General features: G+C 38.6%; 1 protein-coding gene across 2 annotated transcripts in view; it reads left to right on the top strand.

The window, feature by feature from the left end:
• Positions 1 to 13,717, top strand: part of CUL3 (cullin 3) — a 104,050-nt gene that overhangs the window by 73,081 nt on the left and 17,252 nt on the right. For both annotated transcript variants that reach the window (XM_045030373.1, XM_045030374.1), the window contains exons 8-12: positions 450 to 626; positions 2,356 to 2,526; positions 3,689 to 3,796; positions 9,407 to 9,531; positions 9,849 to 9,945. In XM_045030373.1, the coding sequence (XP_044886308.1) occupies positions 450 to 626; positions 2,356 to 2,526; positions 3,689 to 3,796; positions 9,407 to 9,531; positions 9,849 to 9,945 (678 nt within the window). The remainder of the gene's footprint in view (positions 1 to 449; positions 627 to 2,355; positions 2,527 to 3,688; positions 3,797 to 9,406; positions 9,532 to 9,848; positions 9,946 to 13,717) is intronic.

The raw sequence follows: 13,717 nt of genomic DNA, 5'->3' as shown, positions 1-13,717 counted from the left end.
TAACACCATTTCCTGCCTATGTTACTGTTCTAAAGTGCTCCACTGCAAAGAATGAACCACAACCAGTAGTACTGAAAAGGCACATTCCCCATAAATAATAAAATAAAACAAGCAGTTCAATTTTAAAGAAAGATAGATTAAAGCATGTGGTAATATTTCTTTATTAAACAGCCTATTATGATAATCGCACCACCATTAATGCAGCTGTTTTAGTCCATTTATTTGCCAGAGTTTCAGTTTCGTCTGACCATAAATTTGAATTACAGCAACCAGAAACATAATTTTAAATCGAAGTAAAGATTCTGAATAATACTGTGAAATATGTAGATAAATGCTAAATTAGCAGAATCTCTGTTTATGGTCTCCTGAAATGCAATGCTGGAGTGTAGTTTTCTTACTAGCAGTATTATATCTGTAAAAATAAAATGTTATGCTCTATTTTTCTTAAGGGTTTACTGGATTTGAAGAGTAGGTTTGATCGGTTTCTTCAAGAATCTTTCAATAATGACCGGCTCTTCAAACAAACTATTGCGGGTGACTTTGAGTATTTCCTCAATCTCAACTCTAGGTCTCCAGAGTACCTCTCATTATTTATTGATGATAAGCTGAAAAAAGGAGTCAAGGGAGTAAGTACAAGTTCAATTACGAGACTATACTGAATCTGTGGAAAACAGTAGCAGGTTAAACTAAACTAGTTGTCTTTGTATACTTTTATAAAGCATTATGTGAATATGTATGTAATACTTTTTAAAAATGCACTATTACATGGTGCATTTGTGTGCATAATGCTTTAGACATATAAGTAAAAAAGTTGTCTATCACAAAAGCCTTATAAGCTAAACAGTTAACATACAGACAAAGGATGAGGGGAAAAAATTAGACTCAAGCATGGTAAACAATTGCTCAGTTTTTATTTTTTTGTCTTCAGTTGCATTGTGAACCAAATTAAAATGTTGCATTTAGGCATGAAAGTGTGGGACCAGAGATGGTTAGTGGAGGAAGTCTAGTCAAAAGAATTAAACTTTTAAGAGTAAATTTTTTATTTTTGCTGGACTGTGATCAGTATTACTTGAATATAAAATATTACACAATAAGAATGTATAACAAGCTAAGAGATTTTCCTTTAGAAAAGATGTTACAGCTGACTCAAAAAGACACTGGTCAGCTTTTCTGTTTTATTGACTCTTTCTAATTTGAAAGAAAATAAAGCATAATAGTTTGAAAGATCAATCAGAATGGAAACAAGCACTGACCAGTGTGTTCATTTCCAAACCTTTTTTAAAAAAGTTTTGTTTCAGCAAATTTTTAATTAGAGCTGCATATGCTGAGTGTTGCTGATGGCCTTGGTCAGAATTGCTTGCTTTTTATTTTGTAATTGTTTCCTTTAATGTGTTCAGATTGCAAGAAAATCTCTGAGATCTTTATAGCTTATATTTTTGCTAGTGCTTCAGAAATTAAATTATTTATAAATTATTTTATCCTATGAAATCTGAAATTTAACCCACTTTCTGTGCAACAGTCAAACTCAATAAAATGAGTTGTGAATGGGTTTTCAGTCTTAATTTAAAATGACATGTCATTTTAGTAGCACTTCTCTTTACTTTGTTTAGAGCTTTTGTAGATATTTAAGTAAAATACTAGTTTTTCCTATTGTATATCACAGCTTTTCCCCTCCTCATTGTCTTTTCTCCATTTTCATAATACTGGGTTTTCTTCTTTGCATGATACGACTGCCCTGCCCTTTGGCCATTTTGCTACCACAATGGTCCCACTTCTGCAAATCTGCAATCATACTTCCCACAGGCAGAATGGAATACTAATTAAGGGAAGCAAATTGCGTTGATTGTATGAATCATAAAAAGAGAGTCTTTAATTTGCCATAGTGGTGATGAGGAAACCCTTAAGGATGCAGCACCTAAATCCAATTAAATGAGACATTATAGCATTAGTACTTCCATACTTTGTCATGGGTACAAACTGATCTAAGGGCTTGTCTATACTTAAAACTTTAGTGTGGACACTACATATGCCAACGGGTGGGGTTGTCCTTTGGTATAGGTAATCCACCTCCCTGAGAGGTGGAAGAATTCTTCCATCAATCTAGTGCTGTCAACACAGGATCTTAGGTCGGCTTGGGTGTGCATTTTTTATATCGCTGACTGACGTAGTTAAACCGACCTAATTTTCTAGTGTAGAGCAGGCCTAACTTTGTCCTGGGTGTGTAACTGGATTGTATGACAGTATTGGTTGGTTGTGTGTGCTGGCTGTAGATTACTTTTCCATTACTTTTGGTTGTATAAGAAATATGTACTCGGAGACTAAAAATAGCAAATTAATTGTTTCTTTATTTTATAGCTAACGGAGCAAGAAGTAGAGACTATATTGGATAAGGCAATGGTTCTGTTTAGGTTTATGCAAGAGAAAGATGTTTTTGAACGTTACTATAAACAGCACTTGGCAAGAAGACTTCTTACAAACAAGAGTGTTTCAGATGACTCTGAGAAAAATATGATATCTAAATTAAAGGTAAGATAGCTACCAGCACACAGCTTAGCTCCTTCAAACTGTTCTTAAATTGAGTTTTATTCCTTTATTTCTTTTTCTTTTAATAAATATTTAGTTGACAGAAAACTCATTACAATATACTCATTTAAATACCAAATTAAAGTTTTTAATAAATACAGAAAACACTAACCCGCTTTATTTCTATTATTAAAGATTATCTGTCAGAAAAAAGTAGTACTACTACAAAATTAGGGTTGAAGGTCCCATGTTGGGTGGGAGGGCAATTTAGAATATTGAACTTTTTGGGGGAAGAGGGTGGTTCTAAGAAATATCTTCCAGCAAGAAAGTGATTCCAGTGAGGCAGTGTGATCTAGTGGTTTGAGACCAGGAGTTTCACCTTGATCTTATTCCTAACTTTTCCACTGACATACTGTGTAACTTTGCAAAAGATGCTTACCATTTCTGTATCAAAATATTCTCATCTTTAAATGCCAATAATACTTAACCACCTAAAGCACTTTGAGGTCCTTTGGTGAAAGGTTCTTTGGTAAGTACCAAGTATTATTTCTTCTGTATGAATCCTCCTTTCACCCATATGCATTGTAATGGTGATACCATACTAATATCTGAAAACAAACTTACCTTATAGTTTCCTTTACTTCCCTCACACTCAGTAACATGTGGTTTCTAAAATTGTCAATAATCTCACTTCATAACCTATAGCATCCTTAAAAAAACTCTGCTTGTCTAGCGCAAATGAACTTTTTGGATGGATGAATAAACTATTATGATTTTGTTTATCAGTGTCATGGTAAATGACAGGTGAAGTTTATCCCTGTGCTGGTGAATTTTCATGACAGTTTTGCAGTACTATCCTGTACGATAAGAGATATGGATGCTCAAAAGAAGTATTTAGAAAAAGTGCAGTAGTGTAAGGAGAGATGAGAAAACAGATTTTACCTTATTTATTTGAGTAGGCTTCAGTCCTCACATGCAAAAGAGAACTGCTCTTGCAAGATCTGAAAATGGGCTTGGGGTGGAACTAAGCTAAAGAAAAGTATAGAGAATGTCCTCTCCATGTTTGTCTGGGGCATTCAGTGACTAACTCCAACGTTTCAGGATTTAAGTGTTTGCAGATCCATTTTATAATTATAATACAGTAAATAATTTTTTTTTTTGGTAGACTGAATGTGGATGTCAATTCACATCTAAACTGGAAGGAATGTTCAGGGATATGAGCATCTCAAACACAACAATGGATGAATTCAGGCAACATCTACAGGCTACAGGGGTAAGAATCATTCATATCTTTTCTTGTGCTTTTATTTTTACATATAAACACAAACCTGCATTACTAGAGAGATTCTGCATTACTCTTCATTCCCTCACTTCTCTCAACAAAATCAGAACTTTTTAACTTAAATTTTTAACCTTGCAATTTTTTCTTACCCACTCTGAAAATATCTTGATCTTGAGATTTCTTTGAAGCTTGATTTATTACTTTATTGAGTTAAATTACTATTCTTTAAGTCCTCTTGAGTCTTTTACTGTGTCAGTGTTCTTCTAAGTCAGTGGTGGGAAACCTGTGGCCCACGGGCCACATGTGGCCCATCAGGGTAATCCCCTGGCAGGCCGCGAGACAGTTTTCCATTGACTGTCCGTAGGCATGGCCACCCGCCCGCAGCTGTGGCCGCGGTTCGCCATTCCCGGCCAATGGGAGCTGTGAGAAACATTGCGGGCTATGCTGGCCACTGCTTCCCACAGCTCCGATTGGCCAGGAATGGCGAACCATGGCCACTGGGAGCTGCAGGTGCACGGTCAATATAAACAAACTGTCTCGTGGCCCACCAGCGGATTACCCTCATGGGCTGCAGTTTGCCCACCACTGTTCTAAATAGTTGTATGGACTGTCCTCTATAAATGAGTCACACAAATGCAAAACTCAGATTTATGCCAAAACATAATGTAATAATTTAAGTAAAAATTATGCAGTGTATTTGCATATACTTAGTACTTGGTAAAAGTAGGAATAATTACAGTGGACATACAGTCTTGTCAATACACCAGTACATGACAAGATTTGAAAAGCTTCATAGCTAAATTTATGAACTGTTAAACTGCTTTACCAGCAGGTGGCGTACACTTACTTGTTGTTGAGGCAAATAGACGGTACATTTTTCATCATCTGTTAGTATTTGAGCTCATGAGCTCCACTTTAAAGTTGCAGCTTTGTATGTCACTTTTTCAATAAATGTTCGTGCAACTCTTTGTATTGTCTGTCCCGTTTTAATTTTTTATCAAGGATTTTTTTTCCAAATTTTATCACTGAGTCTTTCTTTTTATCTCATTTTGGTCAAGTTTCTTTTTAGACATCCTAGTTTTTCTTTGTGTTTGGATCTTAATTGGTATGAAATGCCTTGAAGTGTTTAAAGGCTACAGAATTGAGTGTCTGCTCTCTTGAGAGTCAAAGTTTTGTATGAGATCCATCTACTTTGGTGCACATCCAACAGAATTAGTTCTTTGGCAGCACTTTGACAAACATGTTTCCAATTTTTATGGGGAGATTTTGATAGTACTAACCTTGTTGAGAGTCGCACATGGCACTGTTCAGATGGCCTTGCTAGTTCTGTTTATCTGAATGTATATGAGTTAGATCTTAGAATGTTATTGGAAAAATCATGGAGCAGGTCCTCAAGGAATCACTTCTGAAGCACTTCGAGGAGAGAAAAATGATCAGGAACAGTCAGCATGGATTCACCAAGGGCAAGTCATACCTGACTAACCTAATTGCCTTGTATGATGAGATAACTGGCTCTGTGGATGAGGGGAAAGCAGTGGATGTGTTATTCCTTGACTTTAGCAAAGCTTTTGATACGATCTCCCACAGCATTCTTGCCAGAGAGTTAAGGAAGTATGGGCTGGATGAATGGACTATAAGGTGGATAGAAAGCTGGCTAGATCATCAGGCTCAACAGGTAGTGATCAATGGCTCCATGTCTAGTGGGCAGCCAGTATCTAGCAGAGTGCCCCAAGGGTCGGTCTTGGGGCCGGTTTTGTTCAATATCTTCATTAACAATCTGGAGGATGGCGTGGATTGCACCCTCAGCAAGTTTGCAGATGACACTAAACTGGGAGGAGTGGTAGATACACTGGAGGGTAGGGATAGGATACAGAGTGACCTAGACAAATTGGAGGATTGGGCCAAAAGAAATATGATGAGGTTCAACAAGGACAAATGCAGAGTCCTGTACTCAGGATGGAAGAATCCCATGCACTGCTACAAACTAGGGACCGAGTGGCTAGGCAGCAGTTCTGCAGTAAAGGACTTGGGGGTTACAGTGGACGAGAAGCTGGATATGAGTCAACAGTGTGCCCTTGTTGTCAAGAAGGCTAATGGCATTTTGGGCTGTATAAGTAGGAGCATTGCCAGCAGATTGAGGAACGTGATAATTCCCCTCTTCGGCATTGGTGAGGCCTCATCTGGAGTACTGTGTCCAGTTTTGGGCCCTACACTACAAGAAGGATGCGGGAAAAATTGGAAAGAGACCAGCGGAGGGCAACAAAAATGATTAGGGGTCTGGAACACATGACTTCTGAGGAGAGGCTGAGGGAACTGGGATTATTTAGTCTGCAGAAGAGAAGAATGAGGGGGGATTTGATAACTGCTTTCAGCTATCTGAAAGGGGGTTCCAAAGAGGATGGATCTAGACTGTTCTCAGTGATACCAGATGACGGAACAGGTAGTAATGGTCTCAAATTGCAGTGGGGGAGGTTTAGGTTGAATATTAGGAAAAACTTTTTCACTAGGAGGGTGGTGAAGCACTGGAATGGGTTACCTAAGGAGGTGGTGGAATCTCCTTCCTTAGAGGTTTTTAAGGTCAGGCTTGACAAAGCCCTGGTTGGGATGAGTTAGGTGGGTATTGGTCCTACTTTGAGCCGGGGGTTGGACTAGATGACCTCCTGAGGTCCCTTCCAACCTATGGTGCACTTTTTAGATATTGACCATATGACCAGCAAAAATTGTTTCCTTCCTAATTCTTTAAAAATAATTTGAGGTGCAGTTTCTGCCTATATGTTACATCAGTGCAAGTAAACAAAACATTTTATGGTGTTTGAAACATTAAAACTATGCATCAGTTTCTGTGTTCTCTGTGACAGCAGTGACTTGAAGGTTACATTAATCCTTCCATAAAACACACTGCAAGACTTTACTACTTCATTCACTTTTGCTCATTATTAGTTCATGGATCAGTTTCTGGAGACTGTTATTCCTGATACTGGTAGGAACGAGGATGTGCCTTGTGGTGTACTACCTATAGAATGTGTTCATTTTGTTTCATAGGTGGTTTGGCATTACAAGCTCCATATTTTTATTTTTGTTTGTAGCAGTCCAAAGTGCTTCGTGATAAATTTTTTTTAAATAACTTAAAATTCACAGTAATTGAAATACAGTAGACAATAATGCTAACAGGCTTCCAAATACTACCAGCTCTCAAATACACAAAGAACCACTGTTCTAGCAGAACAAATCTGTAATAAAAGATGGCACTGGGAAAGGAATCAGGAGTCTTCCTTTATATTACCATTGTGGTGCAAGAAGTTTTAGAGTTTCTATTAATAGCCCTAACGTGTTCTTTTTTTTTAAACAACTTTGGTGCACTGGATGCATATGATCCTTCCTAGACAAGAGTGGCACGCCAGCTCTTTCCCATTCAGAATCCAAAAGCCTCATAGATAGATATAAAACTGAGTTAGTAGGTATTCGGAAGGATGATGCAGCTGATGATGCAGCAGTACTTTCTTTCACTGAGAAGCTAAAGTGGGAGAAGTCAAAAGATTATAGAACTTTAGGAATTTTCAAGATTGATGAACCTGAAATCTTGGGTTTTGGAGGTCATGCAGCACAATTCTGCACTTGAAAGACTCTGTCCCTCTGTTAGTCCATGCTACACACATTCTGGTGATAAGAGGAGTCATATGAGACTTGACATTCCTAAAACTTGTTCTAAATTGACTATTTGCCCTTTTATATTTAGCATTGGATCTGTGAGAACCTGAGTGAGCTCAGGCTCTTGTCTATGACTAAGATGTTTCAAAGATTCAGTGGGTAAGAAAGCATACTCTTCTTTCCAGATATGATGTTGCAGTTCCACTATATTCAGTAAACATATTTTCCATACCCTCATGCCCATTCTGATTCCACAGTTCATAAGCTAGGCATTATCTGGGACAAATAAAAATATTTCGATTTAATGCAACTTTTTGTTGATGGTATGCATTGGGTTAACATTCAAGGGTATGTCTGCACTGTGATAGTAGACCTATGGTACAGCTGTGGCTGGCCCAGGTCAGTTGACTTATGTTCACGGGGCGCAAGGTATGGGGCTATAAAATAGCAGTGTAGAAATTTGGGCTCCAGCCTAAGCCTGAACATCCACACTGCGATTTCATAGCCCCCCGAGCCTGTCAACTGACCTGGCTCTGAGACTTGGTGCTGTGGGTTTTTTTTAATCTCAGTGTAGACGTACCCCATCTCCAGATGGATGATTGACTACATTTCTCCGAACATCGGTGTCATGTTAAGGCTCATGAAATAATAAGCATGTCAGTGACATTGGACGGCCTTTGGTTCACTCTGGAGAAACCTCAATACAGTTCTTTATGTATATTTGTAAAATATTGTTTTAGATTGTTATCTTGAATCCAGTCTCTGTTAATCCAGTTTCTGGATTGTGTGGCCCAGCTGACTTATTTCACCCCTAAGAGGTCTTTAGATGTTAGTTCTAATGTATTTATTTAGTTGCATTTTATTCTTCTGATATAAAAATAGCAATCTTAATACTTCTCAGGGATGCTATGTCGCTCTTTAACTTGGGAGGCATCTACTTTTTGTCCAATGATTGTGACTTTTTTTACTTTAATCTGATCCACTCTAATGCTGTATATTAGTTTTTGTAGTCTGTAAGAACCTGGATCTGTTTATAATTATACTTTTTCTTTGTAAGAGAAGAAAATTACTTACCTATAAGCATGTTCTTTGGAGGTATTAATCATAAGCCCTCATTAACCCACCTTATTTCCCTGTGGAAGCTGGCGATACACTCAGTTATAAGTTTGGCACTGTGGAATTTAGTTGAGACACTTTTTGACAATTATACCTTGATTTCAAATAGATGTATGCCACCTGCTGATGAGACCGTTATAATAGCTTAGAACATCAGCTGTAGTGTGTTCCAAGCCTGTGTGAATACCTATGTTAATAACGACCTTCCGAGAACAAGTGTTAAAGCCACATAATTTTTTCAGGTTGAGCAAGAAGCCAGTCCTTTACATAAAACAATGGGAAAACATGTGCAGATGATTTCTGCTGTAAAATTCCAGAGAGGGAATGGCAGAAAAAACTCCTATTGCTTAGTGTTGAATGTCAAACTGTTGCTTATACTTTTCTGCCAGAGGGCAAGTACAAAAACTGTTACTTTGCAATTCATATTGTTAGCAACACAGCATATACTTTTTTTTCCTATCCAGTCAGTCATATTGGAAACAGAATAAAAGCAGAAGGCAAAATATGACACATTTTACCCTGTAATGCATCTGACCTTGTAAAGCTCAGAATTTCAGAATTACTGTTTATTATCATGAATACTGAGCAGTTGCATAGCATTTTTTACATTGTCATACTCTGTATAGTCTTAAATTGCCATATGGGAACAATGTGAGCTTTTTGGCTCCTGCTACAGTGAGGATGAATTTAATTTGTGCAGCTCAGAAAGAATGGCAGCTACAATTTCTCCTTAGCCTTTGGAAAGTAAAAAATAGAAAGTCTAATTATACCATAGGAGAAATGGAGAACACTGTCCTGTTTTAAAACGGTGGATGTCTTCTTCCAATGTTGCTGTAGGTCTCATTAGGTGGTGTTGATCTCACAGTGCGGGTTCTCACAACAGGCTACTGGCCTACTCAGTCAGCCACACCAAAGTGCAACATCCCTCCAGCCCCCAGACATGCTTTTGAAGTATTTAGAAGGTATGTATTAAATCAGGCCTTGTATTTTTAAAACAGTGGATACAGTAAATATACTTTTGTGAGTATTAAAGGCATATTAGAGAGCTGCTTTGTTCTTTTGGGGGCAAACTAGAAAACCAACTACTCACTACTTGGTTTTTTGTTTCAGATGAGACCTTAACCTCAATTTAACTGTTGTTTTTTTTAGAGTAACTGTTACACTTACTACAATACATCCTAAAGAGTTCAAAATTTTCTATGTATGTAAAGTGCTTTTGGATCATCTGTATAAAATGTGCTGTATAAATATGTAAATTTTCATTTTAATTGTCTCATAGATTTTATTTAGCCAAACACAGTGGTCGACAGCTGACACTCCAGCATCACATGGGTTCAGCAGATCTCAATGCCACCTTCTATGGACCTGTTAAAAAGGTAAATGTCTGTATTCTGAAAGTGTTATGGTTTAAACCTAAAAAAATTTTGTAAATGTAAAGATAAATTTGTAATCAGTTTTGGATTTTCTTAGCTATAAATTAAACTGCCAGTATGGGACATAAGTACAAGTTTTAAAAAAAAAATACATCTATCCCTTTTTTTAAAATTCAACTCTTACCTTGGCAACAGTTTGGAGTATACTTACAAGCATACATTCTATAATCCTGAATCAAATTTGAAACTCCCCAACCTGTTGGTTTAATTAAATCATAGGATGATAATGGACTCATAAACTTTAAGGTCAGAAGAGACCATCATGATCATCTAGTCTGACCTCCTGCACATTGCAGGTCACGGAATCTCACCCACAGACTCCTGTAATAGATCCCTAGCCCCTGGCTGAGTTACTGAAGTTCTCAAATCATGAATTAAAGAGTTCAAGTTACAGAAAATCCACCATTTATACTAGTTTAAACCTGCAAATGACCTGTTCCCTGTACTGCAGAGGAAGGTGAAAACCCCCCAGGGTCTCTGACAATCTGATCTATGTTAAAATTCCTTCCTGAGCCCAAATATGGCCCTCAGTTAGACCCTGAGCATGTGGGCAAGACCCATCAGCCAGACAGCTGGGAAAGAATTCGCTGTAGTAACTCAGAGCCCTCCCCATCTAATGTCCCATTACCAGCCATTGGAGATATTTGCTGCTATCAGATGCAGATCAGCTACATGCCATTGTGGGCAGTTTCATCATTACCATCCCCTCCATAAACTTATCAAGCTCAGTCTTTAAGCCAGTTAAGTTTTTTGCTACCAGTACGCCCCTTGGACGTCTGTTCCAGAACTTTACTCCTCTGATGATTAGAAACCTTCGTCTAATTTCAAGCCTAAACATGTTGATGGCCAGTGTATATCCATTTATTCTTGTGTCCACATTGGTGCTTAACTTAAATAACTTCTCACCCTCCCTGGTATTTATCCCTTTGATGTATTTATAGAGAGCAATCATATTTTCCCCCAAGCCTTTGTTTGGTTAGCCTAAATAAGCCAAGCTCTTTGAGTCTCCTCTCATAAGGTAGGTTTTCCATTCCTCAGATCATCCTAATAGCCCTTCTCTGCACCGGTTCCTGTTTCATTTAATCTTTCCTAAACATGGGAGACCAGAATTGCACACAATATCCCTGATGAGGTCTCACCAGTGCCTGGTGTAATGGTACTAACAGTTCCCTGTCTCTACTGGAAATACCTAGCCTGATGCACCCTAGGACTTCATTAGCCTTTTTCTCAACTGCATCACATTGACGGCTCATAGTCATCCTGTGATCAAATAAGACACTAAAGTCTTTGTCCTCCTCTATCACTTCCAACTGATACACCCCCAGCTTAGAGCAGAAATTCTTATTGTTAGTCCCTAAATGCATGACCTTGCAATTTGCGCTGTTAAATTTCATCCCATTTCTACTACTCCAGTTTACAAGGTCATCCAGATCATCTTGTGTGATAGTCCGGTCTTCCTCTGTATTGGAAATACCTCCCAACTTCGTTTCATCTGCAAATGTTATTAGCACAAACACACTTTTTCCGCCAAGGTCAGTAATAAAAATGTTAAATAAGCTAGGTCCCAAGACTGATCCCTGAGGAACTCCCTTATAACCTCCCTCCAACCTGACAGTTCACTTTCAGTATGACCCATTGTAGTGTCTCCTTTAACCAGTTCCTTATCCACCTTTTAATTCTCATATTAATCCTCATCCTCTCCAATTTAATTAATTATTTCCCATTTGGAACTGTATCAAATGCCTTACTGAAATCCAGGTAGATTTAGATCTACTGTGTTTCCTTTGTCAAAAAATCAGTTATCTTCTCAAAGAAGGAGATTAGGTTGGTCTGGCACGATCTAGCTTTTGTAAAATCATGTTGTATTGTATCCCAGTTACCGTTCACCTCTGTCCTTAACCACTTTCTCTTTCAAAATTTGTTCCAAGACCTTGCATACAATTGAGATCAAACGAACAGGCCTGTAGTTTCCCGGATCACTTTTTTCCCTTTCTTAAAAATAGGAACTATATTAGCAATTCTCCAGTCATAGGGTATGACCCCTGAGTTTAAAGATTCGTTAAAAATCCTTGCTACTGGGCTTGCAATTTCATGTGCCAGTTGCTTTAATATTCTTGGATGGAGATTATCTGGGCCCCCCAAATTAGTCCCATTAAACTATTTGACTGTGGCTTGCACCTCAGATGTGGTAATTTCTACCTCTTTATCCTTGTTCCGATTAGCCCCCCTGCCATTATTTCTAAGCTCTTCATTATCCTTATAAAAACTGAGCAAATATTTGTTTAGGTGTTGGGCTATGCCTAGATTATCTTTAATCTCCATCCCATCCTCAGTGTTTAGCAGTACCACTTCTTTCCTTGTTTTCTTTTTCATTTATATGGCTATAGACCCTTTTCCTATTGTTTTTAATTCCCTTTGCAAGGTCCAACTCTGTTTGGCTTTTGGCAGTTCTCACTTGATCCATATACTTTGACATCCAAGAGAGAGCTTTCCTTAGTGATCCATCCAATTTTCATTACTTGTAGGCTTTCTGCTTTCTCTTAATCACTGGTTTGAGATGCTTGCTTATTCAGTTTGGTCTGCAACCCTTCCTTATGAATTTCGCCCCCCTTGCTCCAAATGCGGGCTTCAGATAAATTTGCAGAAACTGACTTAGAGTAAATCCAAGCCTTCTCCACATACAGATCCTTAAGTTCTTCGTCCAGTCCACTTCCCTAACTAATTCCTTTTTTTTTTTTTAAGTTAGTCCTTTTGAAATAAAGGACCCTAGCTGCAGACCTATTTTTGTTTATCCTTCCATTTAGTTTCAACTGAATTAACTCATGATCATGCAAACCAAGGTTTTTCCCTATAATCAGTTCTTCTATGAAGTCCTCGCTTCTCACCAGTACCAAATCTAAAATGGCATCACCTCTTGTTGGTTCAGCATCTATTTAGTGAAGAAATCTGTCCTCTATCACATCCAGGAAAATCTGGGCCCTATTATTATTAGTAGCACTTGTCTTTCAGTCTATATCTGGGAAGTTAGTCTCCCATAACCACACAATTCCCCATAGTATTTATTTCATTAAAAACATTAAAGAGGTCTCTATCCATATCCATATTGGATCTTGGGGGTCTGTAGCATACCCCAAGCACCAGCCCAGTGTTTCTCAAACTGGAGGTCCTGACCCAAAAATGGACTGCAAGCCTATTGTAGGAGGGGTCACAGTATTGCTACCCTTTCTTCTGTGCTGCCTTCAGAGCTGGTATTGCCAGCCACCCAGCTCTGAAGGCAGTGCCGCGACCAGCAGGGCACAGAAGTAAGGGTGGCATGGTAGTATGATATTGTCACCCTTACCTCTGTGCTTGTGTCATCAGCACTGTCTTCATTGCTGGGCGCCCGGCCAGAAGATGCTGCTTTCCAACTGCCCAGCTCTGAAAGCAGAGCGGAGAGGGGTGGCTGCTGGACGGGTGCCCACATCTGAAGGCAGCACTTCTGACAGCAGCAGTGCAGAAGTAAGTATGGTATGGAAGGGGTGTCATCACTTCTTTGGGAATGGGGGAGGGGGGCTCGTCACAACCTGAAATATTTTCAGAGGGGGTCCCAGTAAAAAAAAAAAAAAAGTTTTGAGAAACCCTGCACTAGCCCTAGGGAACAGCTAGTAGCTTTCTTCCCCAAAGTGATTTTGGCCCAAACAGACTCTTATCCATTCCATCATTCCTAATTTCTTTG

The sequence above is a fragment of the Mauremys mutica genome, chromosome 9, assembly GCF_020497125.1.
Source record: "Mauremys mutica isolate MM-2020 ecotype Southern chromosome 9, ASM2049712v1, whole genome shotgun sequence".
Lineage (NCBI taxonomy): Eukaryota > Metazoa > Chordata > Testudines > Geoemydidae > Mauremys > Mauremys mutica.
The sequence above is the reverse complement of the archived record's forward strand: the minus strand, read 5'-3'. Positions and strand labels throughout refer to the sequence as shown.